General features: G+C 32.5%; 3 protein-coding genes and 1 non-coding gene across 5 annotated transcripts; 2 read left to right on the top strand and 2 right to left on the bottom strand.

Moving 5' to 3' along the window:
- Positions 1 to 804: 804 nt before the first annotated feature.
- LOC127096736 (dormancy-associated protein homolog 3) lies at positions 805 to 1,920 on the bottom strand. 2 transcript variants are annotated; one of them, XM_051035286.1, is made up of 3 exons: positions 1,697 to 1,920; positions 1,319 to 1,488; positions 805 to 1,134 (listed from the first exon to the last, which is right to left on the bottom strand). In XM_051035286.1, exons 1-3 carry the CDS (start codon positions 1,809 to 1,811, stop codon positions 1,018 to 1,020), a joined length of 402 nt encoding a protein of 133 aa, XP_050891243.1. In that variant the 5' UTR covers positions 1,812 to 1,920; the 3' UTR covers positions 805 to 1,017. The 2 variants fall into 2 exon arrangements, with proteins under 2 accessions (XP_050891243.1, XP_050891244.1); XM_051035287.1 differs by having other exon boundaries at positions 1,324 to 1,488.
- TRNAE-UUC (transfer RNA glutamic acid (anticodon UUC)) lies at positions 1,208 to 1,279 on the top strand. The gene has a single exon. It is a non-coding gene; the product is annotated as a tRNA-Glu (tRNA).
- LOC127095479 (uncharacterized) lies at positions 1,818 to 11,355 on the top strand. The gene is made up of 5 exons (XM_051034161.1): positions 1,818 to 1,970; positions 2,510 to 2,628; positions 9,372 to 10,083; positions 10,137 to 10,816; positions 10,908 to 11,355. The coding sequence occupies exons 1-5, from the start codon at positions 1,818 to 1,820 to the stop codon at positions 11,353 to 11,355; spliced, it is 2,112 nt and encodes a 703-aa protein (XP_050890118.1).
- Positions 11,356 to 12,192: 837 nt separating this feature from the next.
- On the bottom strand, positions 12,193 to 14,005 carry LOC127096735 (60S ribosomal protein L22-2). Its single transcript, XM_051035285.1, has 3 exons — positions 13,854 to 14,005; positions 13,529 to 13,778; positions 12,193 to 12,524 (listed from the first exon to the last, which is right to left on the bottom strand). The coding sequence occupies exons 2-3, from the start codon at positions 13,759 to 13,761 to the stop codon at positions 12,380 to 12,382; spliced, it is 378 nt and encodes a 125-aa protein (XP_050891242.1). The 5' UTR covers positions 13,762 to 13,778; positions 13,854 to 14,005; the 3' UTR covers positions 12,193 to 12,379.
- Between the last annotated feature and the right edge of the window lie 10,115 nt (positions 14,006 to 24,120).

The raw sequence follows: 24,120 nt of genomic DNA, 5'->3' as shown, positions 1-24,120 counted from the left end.
TAAATATTCAATCTTTATCATCTCATAATGTCCACCATTAGATTTAATCAAACACCCATATATCACATGTCAAGGAATATGATGCATTTCTAACCGCACATCGTATACAAAGATTGTCATGTCTTAATGACATGCATTTTCTCACCATAACTCACATAATCACTATTTTCATTTTACTAATTTGAAAATTGAAGCGTCAATCTTTGAGACTTGCCCCCTCTACCATATCTAAAAGCACTCTCGCCGATTCAATCAACTTTAGATCTCTCTATCCATTATTTCTAGTAAGTTAACTATTATAACTTGATTAAAGGTCCAGTACACTCTTGCATGGAAGTTTTTTTTTTAGGGAGTCCATGCATAGAAGACCACACTAAATTATAACAGATTATCTTCGTAGTACATTTACTTTATTTCTTATAATTAGGAGCGATAGTAGATGTCAAAACTTTAAACCCTAAACGCACAATCTAGTAATTACTCATTAAACATAAATTCCTTCAATTTTAGTAAATGTCCAAAATGAAAATGACGAGCATGTATTGCTTCACATTCCGTAATTTAGTGATAAATAAAAATTACACAGAAACGAAGTAGCAAAGAGTCTCAATATCTTTAAATTTAAATGAGATTCTAAGTCCATAAACTAAATATTTTTTTTAGGGAACCGTCGAGGTTTTGTAGCGAGAGAGAGACAGAAAATACAGAAAGAAAGCAAAGCAATAACAAGGTTTTGCATATTATACATATACGAGCATTAACTAGTTAGGTTAGATACAGTTTTACACGTTACAAGTTCCTATATATATTTAAACAAACAAAACATTATTATTAGCAACTCTGGAGACTAAAAAAAACAACATGCTAACTATTTGCAAGAACTACACAACCTCTATATACATCAAACACACACAAACACACACAAACACACAAAGCAAAACTGCGTTGGATACAGCTTGAGCCAAAACGAAAACGAGCACACATCGATCCAATGATCTTCACTATCACTAACTAGCTTCACTTATCACACATCGAAAGGAGAAGAAGAGCTTGGTCTGTTTTGGCCTGTCTTGACCTCGCTCTCGTACGCATCTGATATTGACCTTCTTCGAAAACGAAACGGCTCTCTAGCTCCTACACATACAAAACATCAATTGCATATTGTAATGATGAATAATAATTATGCATTACGAAATTGTGACATGATTCCATTGTCGTCCAGCGGTTAGGATATCTGGCTTTCACCCAGGAGACCCGGGTTCGATTCCCGGCAATGGAAATGTTTTTATTCTTTTTTGCAACTGAAAGAAATAAGTACCTTACCGGAAAACGGAGATAGCGGCGGAGTAGAACCAGCGGGGGAAGCCGGAGCTGATCCACTTGGACTCTGGTACCCAGCTGGTTTCACTATCATGATACTACGTGTCACTTTCACTGCACCCTCTAACGAATCCCCACCGTAGGATCTCACGTTTCCACCCTCTGATTCTGATCAAAACTCACCAGCGCCAACGGTAAATAATACTTTAGCAAAAAAATTAATAAGTAAAATTCTCATTATATATTTTGACAGTATAATTCTCGTTATTTAAGTAGCATGGATACATTCTATAAATTTATATTATTATGTATACTTTTTGAAGTGCTATAATTTGGGAAAATCCAACGACGGTTAATGGTTAAAGTTCATGCGTACCCTTGTCGGAGATAGATCGGGAAAGGAAGGAAGGGTGTTTTCGGAGCTTGCCGAGACCATTCTCCGGCAAAGGTCCGGCGACGGTGTCATCCCACAAGTGATCGAGAAGGCTCATGAGAATATGGAAAGCGCAGACACAGATTGCTATGGGAATTTAGATAGATATTTAACAAAAACTTCAGCACGTCATGGGTTTCAAAATCATGTCTGGGCCGTTGATTTGAATTGGTTCTATACGACGTGGACGGAGGATCTGGATTCTCTTAGAGATAAGGTTTGGCAGACACGTGGGTCCCAAAATTGTGGGGACTAGTATGGGACGATGACGTGACACGTGTCTTTGCTTTGTGCGGGAGAACGGGGTATCACGTGATATTTCCTTTTCTCTGAGCGTTAAATTCCAAAAGTACCCATGAGTACTATTAATACTAGTACAAACCAGGAAGATAAGACTCTCCTTAGTCCTTACATAAAAATGGCATTATGTTTGAACAAGTTGCTCTTTTGTCTTTTGCATTTTTCCAAATTCAGTAAACAAAGAAAAAGAAGACAAATGTAACGTAGAATTATTCAGCACTTTATTAAGTATATTAATATTTTTATTGTTTCTTTTCTATCGAATATTTATATACGGCGGTAGAATGGTAAGATGTTAATTCTTTGGTTTAAATAATAGCAGCCCTAAAAAATCATGATATAAAGATAACCCACACTTCATATGTATGAATTTCACATCTACTTATATGATTTTAATATTTTAGAGTTGTCAATTTATTTTTATTTCGTTTATTTTGTACTCCGTATTTGTTTTAGATGAGAGTGAATATTCAATTGATTCCTTCAAGAATGTTCAATAGATGGATGGACAAAATGGGATGTTTACGGAGGGTTGACTCAAGAAATGGCAGTGTTGTTGACATGCAAGTTTTAAGGTTTGTTTTTACATAGGACCAGCCAGTTATAAATTTGCTGAGTGGAGAAAGTTGGTTGAAATATTTTAATAACTTAATATTATATTAGTGTTTTAATAATTATGTGATCAAATATATTTATTTAACTATATTAGTATTTTATTAATTAAGGTGTTAAATAATTAAGTGATTAAATAGAATTAAAAAGTTGATTAAAATTTATTTATAAATTATTCAATTAATTAATTAAATATTAAATAATTAATTAATTAAATATTTGATATGAACTCAAATATAAGTGGAGGTTAGAATGACCCATTTGAAAATAATCAAAATCTTAATTGGTCGTTATACTATATATAAATCATGGTTTTCAATATAGTGTGCATAAATAAGTTATCTATTCTCTCTATCCGAAGAGAATTCGAGATATAAGGAGTATTTGCATTATATTTTAATTTTTTTTTTAAGAAAATGATTAGATGTGTTGATTTTGATGATAAAACTAATATTATTTACTAGAATATCCCTATTAATTGTAGTTAAAAGAGTAGTTGAATAAAGTGAAAACTAATAAATAAAGGTATGATAGTTGAATAATAATAATAAATCTTGAATTAATATTATAAAATGATAATTATTTTTAGATAAATAAAAAATATAAATGAAATATTTTTTATAAGACGGAGGGAGTAATGCTTATAGAGTTTTTCTACCAAGTAACTCAATTGACCTTTATAAATTAAAATAATACCTAATACATTTGAATTAGTATATATTAAATTAAAAATCTAAATATATTTCTTAAAAAATTAGTAGATTTCACTTTAAAATAAATCACTAAAATGGTTTATGCATTAATCAAAATATTTCAGACAGACTCTTTAAATGTTTAAAGTGATAAAAAAATTTAAATATATATACTCAATGCGTTAAAAATTAAAATAATTGATTTTATAAAAATATTTTTTTTATTTAGTATTCTTAAAGAGTGCTCTCGAGTCCTCATTAATATATGATCTTAATCAAAATAGCGGTAGAACAAATAAGTCATAAATCATTCTTGTTTCATTGATCTTTGTGTGCTGGAATAATAAATTAACTCCTTGTGCAATTAATTTTCATTTATGTAAGAAATTTACTTAGTGCATCATTCATTTTTCAAACCATTTTCTTGCATGAAATCATTGTATTTTGCGGTTAAGTCCAAAATATAGTTATAGATAATTTCTTGAACTTTCAAATGAATAAAAAAAGATCACATCAATCAAATATCTATAACTATATATATGAGTATGACCACAACAAAAGAGATGGAACATCACTAATAAAAATAAATTTTTTCAACCAAAATTTAATTGATTATTTTCTAATTTATTCTTGATGAGTTAATCAAATAAAATCATAAATTAAAAAGAATAAAATAGTTTTCTTTTACATGGGAGTTCATGATCTCAATTATCAATTATTAGCTAAAATAGTTTAAAATTTTGTCCATGTGTGCTCAATGAATAAAATAGTTTTTTTTTTGGTACATGGGTGTTCATGATCTCAACTACAAAACTTTACACTTTATTCCTATCATTATCTCTTTACTCCAACATTAATCAAAATATTTTAATTATACTATTTTTATTTATTATTAAAAATTTTAAAATTAAAAAAATTTATACTCCTACATTAATTTATCATAACACTTAATAAAAAAGTTTTGATGATTATTTTTTTTAATTTTTAATATATCAAAACACTTGAAAAAATAATTTTGATAAATAAATTCTTAATTTTTAACCTATCGAAACACTTGATAAAAGAATTTTGGTAATCAAAATTTTAATTTTTAATATACCTGATAACTTAATTAAATTATTTCGATAATTTTTAATGTGTTCACCGAATAATTTAATTAAAGTGTTTATATAGTTTCAATTTGTTCATAGAACTACTTAATTAAAATTTCTGGTGGTTTAATTTTTTTTTAAACTATAGACTTTAAACAACTACTTAAAACCGTGATTAAAAATGGTGTAATTTGTAAAAAAATATCAGTTGAATTTTAGAAGGTTTTAGATATCACTTTAGACAGCGATTTTCTCGTGTTGCCTAAACTCGTTTTGTTTTATGCTCTAAAACTATTTAATTAAAATTTTCCAATTTAAATTTGTTATTTTTGACAATGGTTTAAAGTGTTGTTAAGAGATGTAGTTGATTTTAGACCATAATTTTCTTGTGTTTGCACGAATTCATTTTATTTTAGATTTCCTTATCAAAAGCTATTCAGAATATATTTTTTTATTTACTGTTCAATCATAAATTATTTATTTAAGAATATTTAAGTCAAATTGAATGAATAGTAAAAATAGGAGAATAATCGTTGAAGTATGGAGTAAAATTATGTTTCAACTATTAACTAATCGTTTAAAGTTTGCCAATACGGGCTCAACTAACTTCTTGGTGTTGATAAATTTTTGGTGTGTGGCATGTTTTTCGAGAATTTGGTCCGGCACCCATCCAATTAAACCCTGAGATCCTTGCATTTTTACCATAATACTTTTGCACAACTTTAACTTTCAAAAAGAAACCTTGAATTTTTACTAAATTGTTTTTTTTGAAGTTTATATTGGATATTTACAAAGTAAACATTTTTGTCATTTATAACGGTGATTTTGAATTCATACTGTATTTTTCATAAAAGCTATATTTTAATTTACATTTTTAAAATGTTCGATAAAATTCAATTTTTTCCATATATTTTTATCGGTATTTTCAAAATTATATTAAAATCCAATTTATTGAATATATTTGTATCAGTATTTTTGAAAAATATGATATCTTATCTGAATTTTTATCAATATTTTTGAACTTATCGGTAAAAAAAAAAAGCATACATTGCATACTAGCAATTTCAAAAAGATATGATATCATATATTTCAAAAATACCGATAAATTCAGGGTCATTTTCAATTTTTTTAAAAATTTGATAGTTCAATTTATTTTTATTTTTTGTTTTATTTCCAAATTTTAAAAAATAGAAATATTTATCACAGATCGAATTCTTTCAAAATGTCTGTCAGATTTTTTGATTGGCTACCGAATTATTTAATTGACCTACCAAAATTTTCAAAATTCTTTTGACATATATTTTTAGAATTATGAAAAAATAGGATGCCAAATTTAATTGGAATGGTGCCGGGTCAAATTCTCCTCATTTTCATAACCAGGACACACCGTGACGGAAGAAAGACGGCTACCCGCAACAAACAGCAAGACACTTGCACTAAAAAAACTGTCGGAAGCAGAACTTGACCACTCCCCAAGCTAATCAATCGAACCCAACACTCAAAAGATGATACACGGTTTATAGGATTTTGAATCCATTGGCTTAATGGATACTCAAAACCTTTTGATTTGTGGTGAATTCATCTCCAAGACAGAATCTTAGCCTCTTATAAGATTCTCTCTTCCTCCCAATCCTTACCCTTAAATATTTTGCTATTCCTAACTGTCCAAATAGCCTAAGTCATAGCAGTCAATATACAAGCCAAATAAATCCTTGTTGTTCCACTCTTCAAAGCAAACCTTTAAAGCTTTCTAGATTCGGAGCTACCTCACGAGATAAGTTAAAAGTAACTTCCAACCATTTGAATAACTAAAATCAAATAATCTTTACAAATGAAATGTTATAGAATAAATAAGAAATAGATTCTCTCCTTCACACCCAAACGGATAACTATCTTGGTATTCCCTTAACAAATCTATTTTTCTGAGGTTATCTCTAGTTGGCAACTTGTTTTGAACCAATCGCCACAAAAACACAAATATTTCTAGGAAAAGCTTTGTCCAAATCAATTTACAAGGAGAAATCATTAACATCGTCTCCATCTAGTAATACCTTTGTATGCACCTCTCACCACGTAACCTTTTGATCCTCTCCAAGACCAACCTGGATCTTCTATGTGCTCTATATTATCTTTAAACCAATTTTCTCTAACTTCCCACGCTTCTTTATTAAGGGAAGTCAACCCCCCCCCCCCCCAATTAAGTGGATCCTCCTTTAGCATCTTTTTTTGATTGAACTCTAGGGAATTATCATATTTGAAAGTTAAAACTTTGAACCATCCAAAATCATTTTTCAACTAAGACCATGTTAAACTTTCTCAGATTCTTAATCCCGAGTCCCCACCACTTATATCTCTACGAATCTTATCCCAAATAATTCAATTAAACTTGTTGTCTAACTCACTTCCACCCAATAGAAATTGCTTAAAAAATAAATTCAATTTTAGAGATGATATTTGATGGAGGTTTGAAGAAGGAAAGAAAGTATAGTGGAAGAGTAGATAAAACTGATTTTAAAAGAACAATCCTCCCACTAATAGATAAGCTTTTATTGACAACCTTATGTGCGTTGCATCTATCACCAGTTTCCACGAATATAACAATCTAGGATTTATCCCAATTGATAGCCCCAAATATTTGAAAGCCATACTACCCACCTTATAATTCAAGCTAACCATTGCCTCTTGAATCCTTTCAGATTTAAGTTCACCCCTATTAGAAGGCTTTTGAAAAAAATTCACTTTTAGGCAAGAAATTAATTCAAACGATTTTAGAACAAGTTTAATGGTTCTCACATTCTTCCAACTTCTATCACCTATAATCAAAGTGTCATTAACAAACTAAAGATGAGACACTTGATTGACACTTCTTTCGAATTTGAAACCTTTGAATTTATTCATCTCCACCACTTCCTACATTATGATGATATTGTAGTCATCCACTGCTATTATAAATAAAAATTGAGAAAATGGGTCTCCTTGTCTAAGGACTCTAATCATCTTGAATTCTTTAGTCGGGCTTCTATTAACAAGAATTAAAACTCCTGCAGAAAGATCTCAAACATGTGTTTGTTTAAACCTATTCATTTTTAATGAAATCCCATTTTCTTCATCACGAAATTCAAGTATCCCCAATCAACTAAATCATAAGCCTTCTGAAAATCAACTTTGAATAAGATGGTTTCTCTTTTCTTTCAATGGACCTCGTCAACGATTTCGCTAGCAACCAAAATTCCATCCCATATCTACCTCACAACAACAAAAGCAAATTGGTTCTCAGAAATCACATCATCGATCACCCACTTTATTCTATTAGCCAACACCTTTCCAACACTTTATAGAGACATTCTATAAGAGAGATAGGACGAAAATTATTCAACCCTTCAGGATTCTCATTTTTTGGAATTAGGACAATGAACGAATTACTAGTTCCTCTAGCCAGCTTTTCATTGACATGAAATTCCCTCGTCAAGTTCACAAAGTCAGCCTTTAGATTTTCTAAAATTCTTTCATAAATCCAATGTTTACCCCGTCATGGCTTTTAGCATTGTCACACTCCCTGGGCTTTAAAAATCTTCTTTCAATCTCTCATTTTGTTGCTCATTTAGCTGCTTAAACTCATAATATTCAAGCTCGAGTTTACAATCCTCATTGTGAAATTGAGCTTTGAAGTGGTCCAAGCTTATCGGAGCAAAAAATTGATTTATTAATATGACATTAGTTAAATGTTGTTACACGTCTTGGGAGTCTGTAGTGTGATGGGCATGTTGGATTGCCAGAGGCCTGATCCACGCCAACCAACCTTGTCTTCTTTCAAATTTTGGTTCTAAAAGAGAGGAAGGAGATATTGTAGGTAGATGGGCTCTAAAGCATCGGTACGGATATTGTGAAGAAGTACCAGTATCCAGTACTTGATCGGTATTGATACACGTACTGTACGCATACTGTACGTACCGTAACAGTACCCTACTTTTTCTTTTTCTTTTTTTAATTTTGGTACTGCAATGGTACGGCTGCGGTACTGTAGCGGTACTTAAACACTATTTTATCTTTTAATTGGGCCTGGTCCGATCTATAATCTAAGTGATTTTAGGGTTTTGATTTTTTTATATAAATATAAACTTGTGAGTGTGACAATAGAATGGACTTCTTTCATCTATCAAATTGGTAACGACATAAAAAATTATCAATTTTGCAGTTACTTGTAAAAAGATACTAGTACTACATACTGTTTTTTGTAACTTTTTCTGAATATGATATTATAATAACCCTATATAATAGTCTATAGTACATAGTTACCTATATTATATGATAGTCTATACTACATAGGTTATATTGTTTTTGCTTTTCTTACTCATATCAATCATAACAAATATTGATAGTCTATATTAGTATAGACTATATGATAGTACAGGCTTGTACCATCCTATATATAATAGTCTATACTATTTTCTCCTACATTTTTTTCTATGCTGCAACTGCAAGCAAACATAAAAGACTTTTAACTATTATAATATTACTATATTAATATATGGGCTTGTACCAATAAAATAGACATTTCTTATCAAATTACTAGATATGTAATTATCAGTCGAAGTAATCATCCATACTACGCTTCTTTCTTAACATTCTTTCTATTTCACATTTTACTCATATTATGATTAATTTATTATAAAATATATAATATAAAAAATAATAGTAGATAATATAATAAGTTTATATTAATCATATAATATTATTTATAAGATTATTTATAAGGATTTTTTATTTTATTTTGTTGTAGATGTTTTTCCAAAGTAATAATGTTAGTGGAGGAAGTAGGACAAACAATAATGTTACGCCTTTGACGGATAAATATACAAGTGGAACGGGAAGTACCGATAATGATTATCCTCTTAAGACTTATGTGACTACTTTGTAAAACAGGAATGAAGGAAATGGAAATAATGCAACTTGGCGGTGCAACTATTGCAATGTAACCTTTAAAGGTTCTTATTTTAGAATAAGAAGTCATTTATTGAAAGAAAAGGGAAATGGAATAATTTGTTGTTCGAAAGTGACCAATGAATATTTGACTGAGATGAAAGAACTTGATATGATTGCTACTGACAAAGAAGGGCAAGCAAAGCTCGTACAAGTTCCTTTTCCGAATGGAACTATAAGTTCGAATCCTCCTATTGATATGAGTAAGAAAAGAAGAGAAAGTGATGGACCTTTAGCAAAGGCATTTAATAATGAGACTAGAGATCATCTATCATCTGAAATAGCTAGACTATTTTATTCTGCTAGTTTGTCATTCAATATAGTCAGAAATCCTTACTTTATCAGTGCATTCACTTATGCGGCAAACAGTTCTATATCTGGCTACCTTCCTCCAAGTTATAATTTCATAAGTATTACAATGTTGCAAAGAGAGAAAGCCAACATATTAAAACTACTCCAACCAATTAAAGATACTTGGCCAGAAAAAAATGTGAGCATATTTACAGATGGTTGGACAGATGCCCAAAGAAGACCATTGATTAACTTTATGGCAATTTTGAATTCTGGACCAATGTTCTTGAAGGTTATTGATGGAACAAGAGAGTACAAAGATAAACATTATATTGTTACTATAATTTTGCGTACAATTGAAGAGGTTGAAGCAGAAATGTTGTTCAAATCATTACTAATAATGCCCTTGTTTGCAAGGTTGTTGATTCAATTGTCGAAGGAACATATCCTCATATAGTTTGCATAGCATGTGTAGTGCACACGTTGAATCTAGCTCTAAAAAGTTTATGTGCACCAAAAAATACACCAAGTAAAGAAGTTGTTTATCTTGAGTGTAAATGGATATCTGCTATTGATGAAGATGGTTTTTATATTAAAAAATTTATTATGAATCACTCCATGAGATTTGCTATGTTCAAAGAATTTGTGCATTTGATGTTTCTTTCTATTTCTAAAACAAGATTTGCTTCAGTCATTGTTATGCTTAAGAGGTTGAAAACCATTAAGAATTGTCTCTTAACTTTGGTAATTAGTGAACAATGGTCTAAATATAGAGAAAATGTTGTTCAAAAGGCGGCCTTTGTGAAAGAGACAATCTTAAATGATCAACGGTGGGATAAAATTGATTATATTCTAAGATTTACAGAGCCTATCTATGATATGCTTCGTTCTTGTGATCCTGACGAGTCAAATCTTCATTTGATTTATGAGAAGTGGGATTCTATGATTGAGAAAGTCAAAATAGCAATATATACTCAACAGAGAAGGGAGTTGAGTCAGAATTCATCCTTTTATGATGTGGTGTATAATATCCTAATTGCTAGATGGGCTAAAAGTCACACACCTCTTCATTGCTTGGCTCATTCTCTCAATCCAAGGTAAATTTCAAAAAAAAAAAGAAATTCCTTTTAAACTTCGGTTACCTTACCTCACACTTAGAATTTTTTTATATAATAAATACTATTGCAGACAATGGTTTGATCAATCTCCAAATCAAGTTGTCCCACATAGAGACAATGAGATTTGCACAGGAAGAAAAAAATGCATAAGGAGTTACTTTGTAGATGAATACAAAAGGCTAGAGGCAACTACTGAATTTGTTAAGTTCTCAAGTGGTGAAGGTGAACTCAATCAATTTGATTCATTACAAGATAGGTGGAACTTGACACCAAAGAAATGGTGGATCACTTATGGATCAGCAGTCCCTAAACTTCAATCCATCACATTGAAACTCCTTTCACAACCATGTTCTTCTTCTTGTGTTGAGAGAAATTGGAACACATATTCATTTATCCACTCAATGAAAAGAAATAGGCTAAATTCAAAGAGAGCTGTAGATTTAGTTTTTGATCATACAAATCTTCGACTTCTTTCGAGAAAAAGTAAGAATTATAATGAAGTAGAAACAAAAAGATGAATGGAGTCTCTCTGACAAGACTGGTATTCTTGAAGTTGCAAGTCTCTCTCTTGATGAACCAAACATGATATTCTTGAAGTTGCAAGTCTCTCTCTTGATGAACCAAACATGACATTCTTGAAATTGCAAGTCTCTCTCTTGATGAACCAAACATGAAAACTATACTTTTTTACAGAAGACGAGGAAGGAAATAGTGACATTGACACGGTTAGAATGTGATTTTTATATTCATGCATAGATCTTAAATTTTATTTCGAACAAGTCACTTTTAAGTTTAGATGTGTTATCATCTTTAGTTTTACAATACTTTATCATTTATATTATATTATTTATAATTTAAAAATTACAATATTTTATCCTCATTTATATTATATTATTTATAATTTTTAAAACTTAGTTATCGTACCCTTGTTTTTTAATAAAATGACATATCCTGTACCCAGTACAGATTAGTAGGCAATCATGTAAATTGTGAAAGGATTGATATGAGATTTAACAAAGGAGAACTCAATTGCCTGTATATTTCGAGTTAACTTAGCTTGCTTGGCTTCTAGAACATTACTGATACCAATATTTAAAGAAATCAGCTTAAAACAGTTGCACTCTTATCTATGAAAAATCATAAGATTCATCCCTCCCCTTATTTAGAGATGTACAAATATACTGCACAAATGTTAGAATAACAAGCAAGCTACTACCCCTTTGAAACAACTAAAAGATCACTTCATAACCCTATTTTGAGTTCCAAAACAATGTGGGAACAAACAATGGGGTGCTGACCTAGGAAGGGGGACAAACAGGTTACAACAGAAGAGTTTTAACAAAGGATGTACTTGATTGTATAATAAGAGAACTCTATTTCCATTCAAACAAAAGTGGCATCACAAATCTTAATTAAACAAAATTGTTAAATTGCAACTAATGCAACCAAAGCAAGATGTCTTAAACAATAATCACGCAAAAGAGAAGATATCACAAGTGAAGGGTTTAACAAGGTTCTAAAATAAATAAGATGAGCACACAATTAATCCTCTTCTTCTCCTTCATTCTCGGCAATGTTGAAGTACCTCAATTCATAAACATTTCTGTCTTTGTTAGAAGCAATCACTCTGAGCCAGTCCCGGACATTGTGTTTCTTCAAGTACTTTTTGGTCAAGTACTTGAGATACCTGAAATAATGAGATGTTAGAAATACATGCGAGATCCTTCAAATGACATAAATAAATCATGTCTAAGCCACTGATTCCAGAAGTTGAAGATAAAGTAATGCAAAATAGCAATCAATTTTATTGATGCCATATCCGAATATGAACAATTACAATCAACCCAAAGCCAATTGAAGCAGGGATAAAAACAAGAGAAAATATACATATTCATTTCAACAGAATCCGTCATTACAATACAGAGCAAAAAAACCCAAGATAAAATGCCAATGACATTTGAAAGTTTATGCTCACTCACTCAAAATCAAATACTAGGGGGTTACACATTCAATTATTCAAAAGTTAACATAAAACTACATGTGCGATAAAAAAGCTAAGGTCAGAGCAAACTTATATTGTCCCGATGCTGAAAGGTTGCAATTACTATCGTTTGGCATACCACCCAAAAGGGATTATAAAACCAATTATGACAGCCAACATCATTTCCTTTAGGGTCCTGTGGGATATGTTTGGATTGTTGGACTAAAAAGGAGCGGAACGTAATGGAACCTAATGGAATAGAGTGAAATAAACCAAATATTCCATTCCATCATTTGGATGTTTTTGTTAATTTGACAGAATGGAACATAACTGTTTAGTTCATTCCATTGCATACACAACAAATTAGACAGAATGAAAATTGAAGAATTGGATGGAATGGATTACGCTGCGTCCATTATTTATAAATCCAAATAATGGAAACGGATTATTTACCACTCCACTCCATTCCATTCTAGTGGATCCAAACATACCCTTAAGCTCTTTTTTAGAATATCATTACCAAATACAAGTGAATTCACTTTTTTTGACAACAATTCTCTCAAACAAAATCTATTAGAAGTTAGAACCTATAATGCAAAATCAAACAATTCAGCTCCTATCTAAGATACAAATCACCCAATCAAATGAAACAATAAACTCACAACAAAAGAAGTTACAAAAATTAAAAATGTAAAAAAATAAAGAACAACCTTTTGGAGAAGTTGCTATCAGAAGTAACAGTGATCTTGCTCTTCTCACGTGAAACAGTAACAGCATCACCAAGAGCACCGGCTTTACCACCAACCTTAATCCTCTCTTGAAGAAACTTTTCGAGAGAAGCAATGTCCATGATCTTGTCCTCTACAGGCTTAGCGCAGTCGATGGTGAATGTTGTAGATCCCTTCTTCTTCCCCTTGGAACCAGCGGCATCTACTCGACCCATTTTTCTTCTATGAAGCTCTGAATCAAAAACGAGATTCAATTTCAGTGGAAATTAAAGAGAAATTGGAGAGAGTGTAGAAAGGAGACGATTACCGGAAGAGAACACAGAAGAACTGCACGCTGTGAAGTGAAAGATGGACGGCAGAAATTAGGGTTTAGCTCTGGGTCCAATTTATATGCTCATTTAAAACGCGCGTTTCATTGCGTATACGGTCTTTGTGTTCCTTTTTCTAATTATTTTTTAATTTAATTGCTATACAAGTTTGTAAGTTATTTCATTTCTTTTTCTTTTTAATAGAAAGTTATTATTTCATTTCATTTTTATTTAAAAGAAATTTAAAAAAGAGGAAGATATTACTACGCGATCATGAAACAAAAAAGAAATTTAAAAATAATGAGGAGTCGGAATTCCACCAAACCAACATCGTTATTGTGGTTGATATATGCAAGACAGTCTAGGGCTTAGGGCTCAATCCATTTTTCTTTATTATCGAACAGTATAATGGGTCGTCGGATCCATTTAACGGTCCTAGAAGATACTTAAAAGGTATAGAGGTCGATTAAGCTTCCAAGACAGTCGGATCAAACAAGCAATGTTCAATGACGCCGCTCTACTAACATCATCCCTCTAGGGTATGTATCCACAAAATAAGGTTCTAAAACCTTGAGATAGACATCTTTTAAGCACACCTACTGAGAAGGTGTCAAGATCCTAGAGAAAGTAAAATCGATTTCGAAGGATATCATGACTCATATCCTCTCAGATAGCTATGATAAATAAAATATTATAAATCTTGGAAAAACATATAATAATATTATAAAAGGAAGACTACACATAAGTATCAAGTACACATGATTCTAACATAAAAAGACTCGTGTTTATGAAAGTCGTTGACTTAAGAGTCAATGAGGAATCTAGATATCCACATCCCCTCAGTTTGGTCGGATAAGTTCTTACCATAGTTCAGCCTCAAACTTCCATTCACTTATAACACGTGAATCAAAATGGTTTGTTCTTGGATCCTTTGACACCGTTTGTCGAAATCGCCTTCTATGTTTCCACATTCTCATTAAACAAAATCTAATGGTGAATAAAGGCAATAATACGACAACAGTAACCGCGGAACGCATAAATCCATTACTATAAAAATTGTTTAAATCACTCAATAGCCCTAAACGGTAAAATGGCATCCTCATCATATCGAGGAACACTTATACTTCCACTGCCGCCTTTAGATCCTTTAAAAAATAGCAATTTCTTCTCTTCATACATATCCACCAAAGAACAATATTAATCCACTATTATTGGCCTCTCACGCTTTGCTAACCAACCATAAAATGAATGCTCTTTTAAAGAGCATGTTGTTCATCGTTTAGAGACAATCATTTTCCATTAAGCAATAGATAAATTGCTAAGATGGGTCAAATAACTAATTGTGTCCCCCAAATTGTACCATTGGGTCCCTTGAGGAAAGGTAATACATAATACACGTGGACGAGTAAAGTGTTTCATTTAAAGACGAGTATTTACCAATATAACCTTGCCGCTACAAATTTTGAAGTCATAAGCATCCAAGACCCAGGCACACGACACCACAAAGGTGCATGTCCTCATAACCTCGTTATCGCCATCGATAATATGGAAGGCGCGTTTCATTGCGTATACGGTCTTTGTGTTCCTTTTTCTAATTATTTTTTAATTTAATTGCTATACAAGTTTGTAAGTTATTTCATTTCTTTTTCTTTTTAATAGAAAGTTATTATTTCATTTCATTTTTATTTAAAAGAAATTTAAAAAAGAGGAAGATATTACTACGCGATCATGAAACAAAAAAGAAATTTAAAAATAATGAGGAGTCGGAATTCCACCAAACCAACATCGTTATTGTGGTTGATATATGCAAGACAGTCTAGGGCTTAGGGCTCAATCCATTTTTCTTTATTATCGAACAGTATAATGGGTCGTCGGATCCATTTAACGGTCCTAGAAGATACTTAAAAGGTATAGAGGTCGATTAAGCTTCCAAGACAGTCGGATCAAACAAGCAATGTTCAATGACGCCGCTCTACTAACATCATCCCTCTAGGGTATGTATCCACAAAATAAGGTTCTAAAACCTTGAGATAGACATCTTTTAAGCACACCTACTGAGAAGGTGTCAAGATCCTAGAGAAAGTAAAATCGATTTCGAAGGATATCATGACTCATATCCTCTCAGATAGCTATGATAAATAAAATATTATAAATCTTGGAAAAACATATAATAATATTATAAAAGGAAGACTACACATAAGTATCAAGTACACATGATTCTAACATAAAAAGACTCGTGTTTATGAAAGTCGTTGACTTAAGAGTCAATGAGGAATCTAGATATCCACATCCCCTCAGTTTGGTCGGATAAGTTCTTACCATAGTTCAGCCTCAAACTTCCATTCACTTATAACACGTGAATCAAAATGGTTTGTTCTTGGATCCTTTGACACCGTTTGTCGAAATCGCCTTCTATGTTTCCACATTCTCATTAAACAAAATCTAATGGTGAACAAAGGCAATAATACGACAACAGTAACCGCGGAACGCATAAATCCATTACTATAAAAATTGTTTAAATCACTCAATAGCCCTAAACGGTAAAATGGCATCCTCATCATATCGAGGAACACTTATACTTCCACTGCCGCCTTTAGATCCTTTAAAAAATAGCAATTTCTTCTCTTCATACATATCCACCAAAGAACAATATTAATCCACTATTATTGGCCTCTCACGCTTTGCTAACCAACCATAAAATGAATGCTCTTTTAAAGAGCATGTTGTTCATCGTTTAGAGACAATCATTTTCCATTAAGCAATAGATAAATTGCTAAGATGGGTCAAATAACTAATTGTGTCCCCCAAATTGTACCATTGGGTCCCTTGAGGAAAGGTAATACATAATACACGTGGACGAGTAAAGTGTTTCATTTAAAGACGAGTATTTACCAATATAACCTTGCCGCTACAAATTTTGAAGTCATAAGCATCCAAGACCCAGGCACACGACACCACAAAGGTGCATGTCCTCATAACCTCGTTATCGCCATCGATAATATGGAAGGCGCGTTTCATTGCGTATACGGTCTTTGTGTTCCTTTTTCTAATTATTTTTTAATTTAATTGCTATACAAGTTTGTAAGTTATTTCATTTCTTTTTCTTTTTAATAGAAAGTTATTATTTCATTTCATTTTTATTTAAAAGAAATTTAAAAAAGAGGAAGATATTACTACGCGATCATGAAACAAAAAAGAAATTTAAAAATAATGAGGAGTCGGAATTCCACCAAACCAACATCGTTATTGTGGTTGATATATGCAAGACAGTCTAGGGCTTAGGGCTCAATCCATTTTTCTTTATTATCGAACAGTATAATGGGTCGTCGGATCCATTTAACGGTCCTAGAAGATACTTAAAAGGTATAGAGGTCGATTAAGCTTCCAAGACAGTCGGATCAAACAAGCAATGTTCAATGACGCCGCTCTACTAACATCATCCCTCTAGGGTATGTATCCACAAAATAAGGTTCTAAAACCTTGAGATAGACATCTTTTAAGCACACCTACTGAGAAGGTGTCAAGATCCTAGAGAAAGTAAAATCGATTTCGAAGGATATCATGACTCATATCCTCTCAGATAGCTATGATAAATAAAATATTATAAATCTTGGAAAAACATATAATAATATTATAAAAGGAAGACTACACATAAGTATCAAGTACACATGATTCTAACATAAAAAGACTCGTGTTTATGAAAGTCGTTGACTTAAGAGTCAATGAGGAATCTAGATATCCACATCCCCTCAGTTTGGTCGGATAAGTTCTTACCATAGTTCAGCCTCAAACTTCCATTCACTTATAACACGTGAATCAAAATGGTTTGTTCTTGGATCCTTTGACACCGTTTGTCGAAATCGCCTTCTATGTTTCCACATTCTCATTAAACAAAATCTAATGGTGAACAAAGGCAATAATACGACAACAGTAACCGCGGAACGCATAAATCCATTACTATAAAAATTGTTTAAATCACTCAATAGCCCTAAACGGTAAAATGGCATCCTCATCATATCGAGGAACACTTATACTTCCACTGCCGCCTTTAGATCCATTAAAAAATAGCAATTTCTTCTCTTCATACATATCCACCAAAGAACAATATTAATCCACTATTATTGGCCTCTCACGCTTTGCTAACCAACCATAAAATGAATGCTCTTTTAAAGAGCATGTTGTTCATCGTTTAGAGACAATCATTTTCCATTAAGCAATAGATAAATTGCTAAGATGGGTCAAATAACTAATTGTGTCCCCCAAATTGTACCATTGGGTCCCTTGAGGAAAGGTAATACATAATACACGTGGACGAGTAAAGTGTTTCATTTAAAGACGAGTATTTACCAATATAACCTTGCCGCTACAAATTTTGAAGTCATAAGCATCCAAGACCCAGGCACACGACACCACAAAGGTGCATGTCCTCATAACCTCGTTATCACCATCGATAATATGGAAGGCGCGTTTCATTGCGTATACGGTCTTTGTGTTCCTTTTTCTAATTATTTTTTAATTTAATTGCTATACAAGTTTGTAAGTTATTTCATTTCTTTTTCTTTTTAATAGAAAGTTATTATTTCATTTCATTTTTATTTAAAAGAAATTTAAAAAAGAGGAAGATATTACTACGCGATCATGAAACAAAAAAGAAATTTAAAAATAATGAGGAGTCGGAATTCCACCAAACCAACATCGTTATTGTGGTTGATATATGCAAGACAGTCTAGGGCTTAGGGCTCAATCCATTTTTCTTTATTATCGAACAGTATAATGGGTCGTCGGATCCATTTAACGGTCCTAGAAGATACTTAAAAGGTATAGAGGTCGATTAAGCTTCCAAGACAGTCGGATCAAACAAGCAATGTTCAATGACGCCGCTCTACTAACATCATCCCTCTAGGGTATGTATCCACAAAATAAGGTTCTAAAACCTTGAGATAGACATCTTTTAAGCACACCTACTGAGAAGGTGTCAAGATCCTAGAGAAAGTAAAATCGATTTCGAAGGATATCATGACTCATATCCTCTCAGATAGCTATGATAAATAAAATATTATAAATCTTGGAAAAACATATAATAATATTATAAAAGGAAGACTACACATAAGTATCAAGTACACATGATTCTAACATAAAAAGACTCGTGTTTATGAAAGTCGTTGACTTAAGAGTCAATGAGGAATCTAGATATCCACATCCCCTCAGTTTGGTCGGATAAGTTCTTACCATAGTTCAGCCTCAAACTTCCATTCACTTATAACACGTGAATCAAAATGGTTTGTTCTTGGATCCTTTGACACCGTTTGTCGAAATCGCCTTCTATGTTTCCACATTCTCATTAAACAAAATCTAATGGTGAACAAAGGCAATAATACGACAACAGTAACCGCGGAACGCATAAATCCATTACTATAAAAATTGTTTAAATCACTCAATAGCCCTAAACGGTAAAATGGCATCCTCATCATATCGAGGAACACTTATACTTCCACTGCCGCCTTTAGATCCTTTAAAAAATAGCAATTTCTTCTCTTCATACATATCCACCAAAGAACAATATTAATCCACTATTATTGGCCTCTCACGCTTTGCTAACCAACCATAAAATGAATGCTCTTTTAAAGAGCATGTTGTTCATCGTTTAGAGACAATCATTTTCCATTAAGCAATAGATAAATTGCTAAGATGGGTCAAATAACTAATTGTGTCCCCCAAATTGTACCATTGGGTCCCTTGAGGAAAGGTAATACATAATACACGTGGACGAGTAAAGTGTTTCATTTAAAGACGAGTATTTACCAATATAACCTTGCCGCTACAAATTTTGAAGTCATAAGCATCCAAGACCCAGGCACACGACACCACAAAGGTGCATGTCCTCATAACCTCGTTATCGCCATCGATAATATGGAAGGCGCGTTTCATTGCGTATACGGTCTTTGTGTTCCTTTTTCTAATTATTTTTTAATTTAATTGCTATACAAGTTTGTAAGTTATTTCATTTCTTTTTCTTTTTAATAGAAAGTTATTATTTCATTTCATTTTTATTTAAAAGAAATTTAAAAAAGAGGAAGATATTACTACGCGATCATGAAACAAAAAAGAAATTTAAAAATAATGAGGAGTCGGAATTCCACCAAACCAACATCGTTATTGTGGTTGATATATGCAAGACAGTCTAGGGCTTAGGGCTCAATCCATTTTTCTTTATTATCGAACAGTATAATGGGTCGTCGGATCCATTTAACGGTCCTAGAAGATACTTAAAAGGTATAGAGGTCGATTAAGCTTCCAAGACAGTCGGATCAAACAAGCAATGTTCAATGACGCCGCTCTACTAACATCATCCCTCTAGGGTATGTATCCACAAAATAAGGTTCTAAAACCTTGAGATAGACATCTTTTAAGCACACCTACTGAGAAGGTGTCAAGATCCTAGAGAAAGTAAAATCGATTTCGAAGGATATCATGACTCATATCCTCTCAGATAGCTATGATAAATAAAATATTATAAATCTTGGAAAAACATATAATAATATTATAAAAGGAAGACTACACATAAGTATCAAGTACACATGATTCTAACATAAAAAGACTCGTGTTTATGAAAGTCGTTGACTTAAGAGTCAATGAGGAATCTAGATATCCACATCCCCTCAGTTTGGTCGGATAAGTTTTTACCATAGTTCAGCCTCAAACTTCCATTCACTTATAACACGTGAATCAAAATGGTTTGTTCTTGGATCCTTTGACACCGTTTGTCGAAATCGCCTTCTATGTTTCCACATTCTCATTAAACAAAATCTAATGGTGAACAAAGGCAATAATACGACAACAGTAACCGCGGAACGCATAAATCCATTACTATAAAAATTGTTTAAATCACTCAATAGCCCTAAACGGTAAAATGGCATCCTCATCATATCGAGGAACACTTATACTTCCACTGCCGCCTTTAGATCCTTTAAAAAATAGCAATTTTTTCTCTTCATACATATCCACCAAAGAACAATATTAATCCACTATTATTGGCCTCTCACGCTTTGCTAACCAACCATAAAATGAATGCTCTTTTAAAGAGCATGTTGTTCATCGTTTAGAGACAATCATTTTCCACTAAGCAATAGATAAATTGCTAAGATGGGTCAAATAACTAATTGTGTCCCCCAAATTGTACCATTGGGTCCCTTGAGGAAAGGTAATACATAATACACGTGGACGAGTAAAGTGTTTCATTTAAAGACGAGTATTTACCAATATAACCTTGCCGCTACAAATTTTGAAGTCATAAGCATCCAAGACCCAGGCACACGACACCACAAAGGTGCATGTCCTCATAACCTCGTTATCACCATCGATAATATGGAAGGCGCGTTTCATTGCGTATACGGTCTTTGTGTTCCTTTTTCTAATTATTTTTTAATTTAATTGCTATACAAGTTTGTAAGTTATTTCATTTCTTTTTCTTTTTAATAGAAAGTTATTATTTCATTTCATTTTTATTTAAAAGAAATTTAAAAAAGAGGAAGATATTACTACGCGATCATGAAACAAAAAAGAAATTTAAAAATAATGAGGAGTCGGAATTCCACCAAACCAACATCGTTATTGTGGTTGATATATGCAAGACAGTCTAGGGCTTAGGGCTCAATCCATTTTTCTTTATTATCGAACAGTATAATGGGTCGTCGGATCCATTTAACGGTCCTAGAAGATACTTAAAAGGTATAGAGGTCGATTAAGCTTCCAAGACAGTCGAATCAAACAACCAATGTTCAATGACGCCGCTCTACTAACATTATCCCTCTAGGGTATGTATCCACAAAATAAGGTTCTAAAACCTTGAGATAGACATCTTTTAAGCACACCTACTGAGAAGGTGTCAAGATCCTAGAGAAAGTAAAATCGATTTCGAAGGATATCATGACTCATATCCTCTCAGATAGCTATGATAAATAAAATATTATAAATCTTGGAAAAACATATAATAATATTATAAAAGGAAGACTACACATAAGTATCAAGTACACATGATTCTAACATAAAAAGACTCGTGTTTATGAAAGTCGTTGACTTAAGAGTCAATGAGGAATCTGGATATCAACATCCCCTCAGTTTGATCGGATAAGTTCTTACCATAGTTCAGCCTCAAACTTCCATTCACTTATAACACGTGAATCAAAATGGTTTGTTCTTGGATCCTTTGACACCGTTTGTCGAAATCGCCTTCTATGTTTCCACATTCTCATTAAACAAAATCTAACGGTGAACAAAAGCAATAATACGACAACAGTAACCGCGGAACGCATAAATCCATTACTATAAAAATTGTTTAAATCACTCAATAGCCCTAAACGGTAAAATGGCATCCTCATCATATCGAGGAACACTTATACTTCCACTGCCGCCTTTAGATCCTTTAAAAAATAGTAATTTCTTCTCTTCATACATATCCACCAAAGAACAATATTTATCCACTATTATTGGCCTCTCACGCTTTGCTAACCAACCATAAAATGAATGCTCTTTTAAAGAGCATGTTGTTCATCGTTTAGAGACAATCATTTTCCACTAAGCAATAGATAAATTGCTAAGATGGGTCAAATAACTAATTGTGTCCCCCAAATTGTACCATTGGGTCCCTTGAGGAAAGGTAATACATAATACACGTGGACGAGTAAAGTGTTTCATTTAAAGACGAGTATTTACCAATATAACCTTGCCGCTACAAATTTTGAAGTCATAAGCATCCAAGACCCAGGCACACGACACCACAAAGGTGCATGTCCTCATAACCTCGTTATCACCATCGATAATATGGAAGGCGCGTTTCATTGCGTATACGGTCTTTGTGTTCCTTTTTCTAATTATTTTTTAATTTAATTGCTATACAAGTTTGTAAGTTATTTCATTTCTTTTTCTTTTTAATAGAAAGTTATTATTTCATTTCATTTTTATTTAAAAGAAATTTAAAAAAGAGGAAGATATTACTACGCGATCATGAAACAAAAAAGAAATTTAAAAATAATGAGGAGTCGGAATTCCACCAAACCAACATCGTTATTGTGGTTGATATATGCAAGACAGTCTAGGGCTTAGGGCTCAATCCATTTTTCTTTATTATCGAACAGTATAATGGGTCGTCGGATCCATTTAACGGTCCTAGAAGATACTTAAAAGGTATAGAGGTCGATTAAGCTTCCAAGACAGTCGGATCAAACAAGCAATGTTCAATGACGCCGCTCTACTAACATCATCCCTCTAGGGTATGTATCCACAAAATAAGGTTCTAAAACCTTGAGATAGACATCTTTTAAGCACACCTACTGAGAAGGTGTCAAGATCCTAGAGAAAGTAAAATCGATTTCGAAGGATATCATGACTCATATCCTCTCAGATAGCTATGATAAATAAAATATTATAAATCTTGGAAAAACATATAATAATATTATAAAAGGAAGACTACACATAAGTATCAAGTACACATGATTCTAACATAAAAAGACTCGTGTTTATGAAAGTCGTTGACTTAAGAGTCAATGAGGAATCTAGATATCCACATCCCCTCAGTTTGGTCGGATAAGTTCTTACCATAGTTCAGCCTCAAACTTCCATTCACTTATAACACGTGAATCAAAATGGTTTGTTCTTGGATCCTTTGACACCGTTTGTCGAAATCGCCTTCTATGTTTCCACATTCTCATTAAACAAAATCTAATGGTGAACAAAGGCAATAATACGACAACAGTAACCGCGGAACGCATAAATCCATTACTATAAAAATTGTTTAAATCACTCAATAGCCCTAAACGGTAAAATGGCATCCTCATCATATCGAGGAACACTTATACTTCCACTGCCGCCTTTAGATCCTTTAAAAAATAGCAATTTCTTCTCTTCATACATATCCACCAAAGAACAATATTAATCCACTATTATTGGCCTCTCACGCTTTGCTAACCAACCATAAAATGAATGCTCTTTTAAAGAGCATGTTGTTCATCGTTTAGAGACAATCATTTTCCACTAAGCAATAGATAAATTGCTAAGATGGGTCAAATAACTAATTGTGTCCCCCAAATTGTACCATTGGGTCCCTTGAGGAAAGGTAATACATAATACACGTGGACGAGTAAAGTGTTTCATTTAAAGACGAGTATTTACCAATATAACCTTGCCGCTACAAATTTTGAAGTCATAAGCATCCAAGACCCAGGCACACGACACCACAAAGGTGCATGTCCTCATAACCTCGTTATCACC

Source organism: Lathyrus oleraceus, chromosome 6 (assembly GCF_024323335.1).
Source record: "Lathyrus oleraceus cultivar Zhongwan6 chromosome 6, CAAS_Psat_ZW6_1.0, whole genome shotgun sequence".
NCBI lineage: Eukaryota > Viridiplantae > Streptophyta > Magnoliopsida > Fabales > Fabaceae > Lathyrus > Lathyrus oleraceus.
Note: the sequence above shows the minus strand (reverse complement) of the source record. Positions and strands in the feature narration are given on the sequence as shown.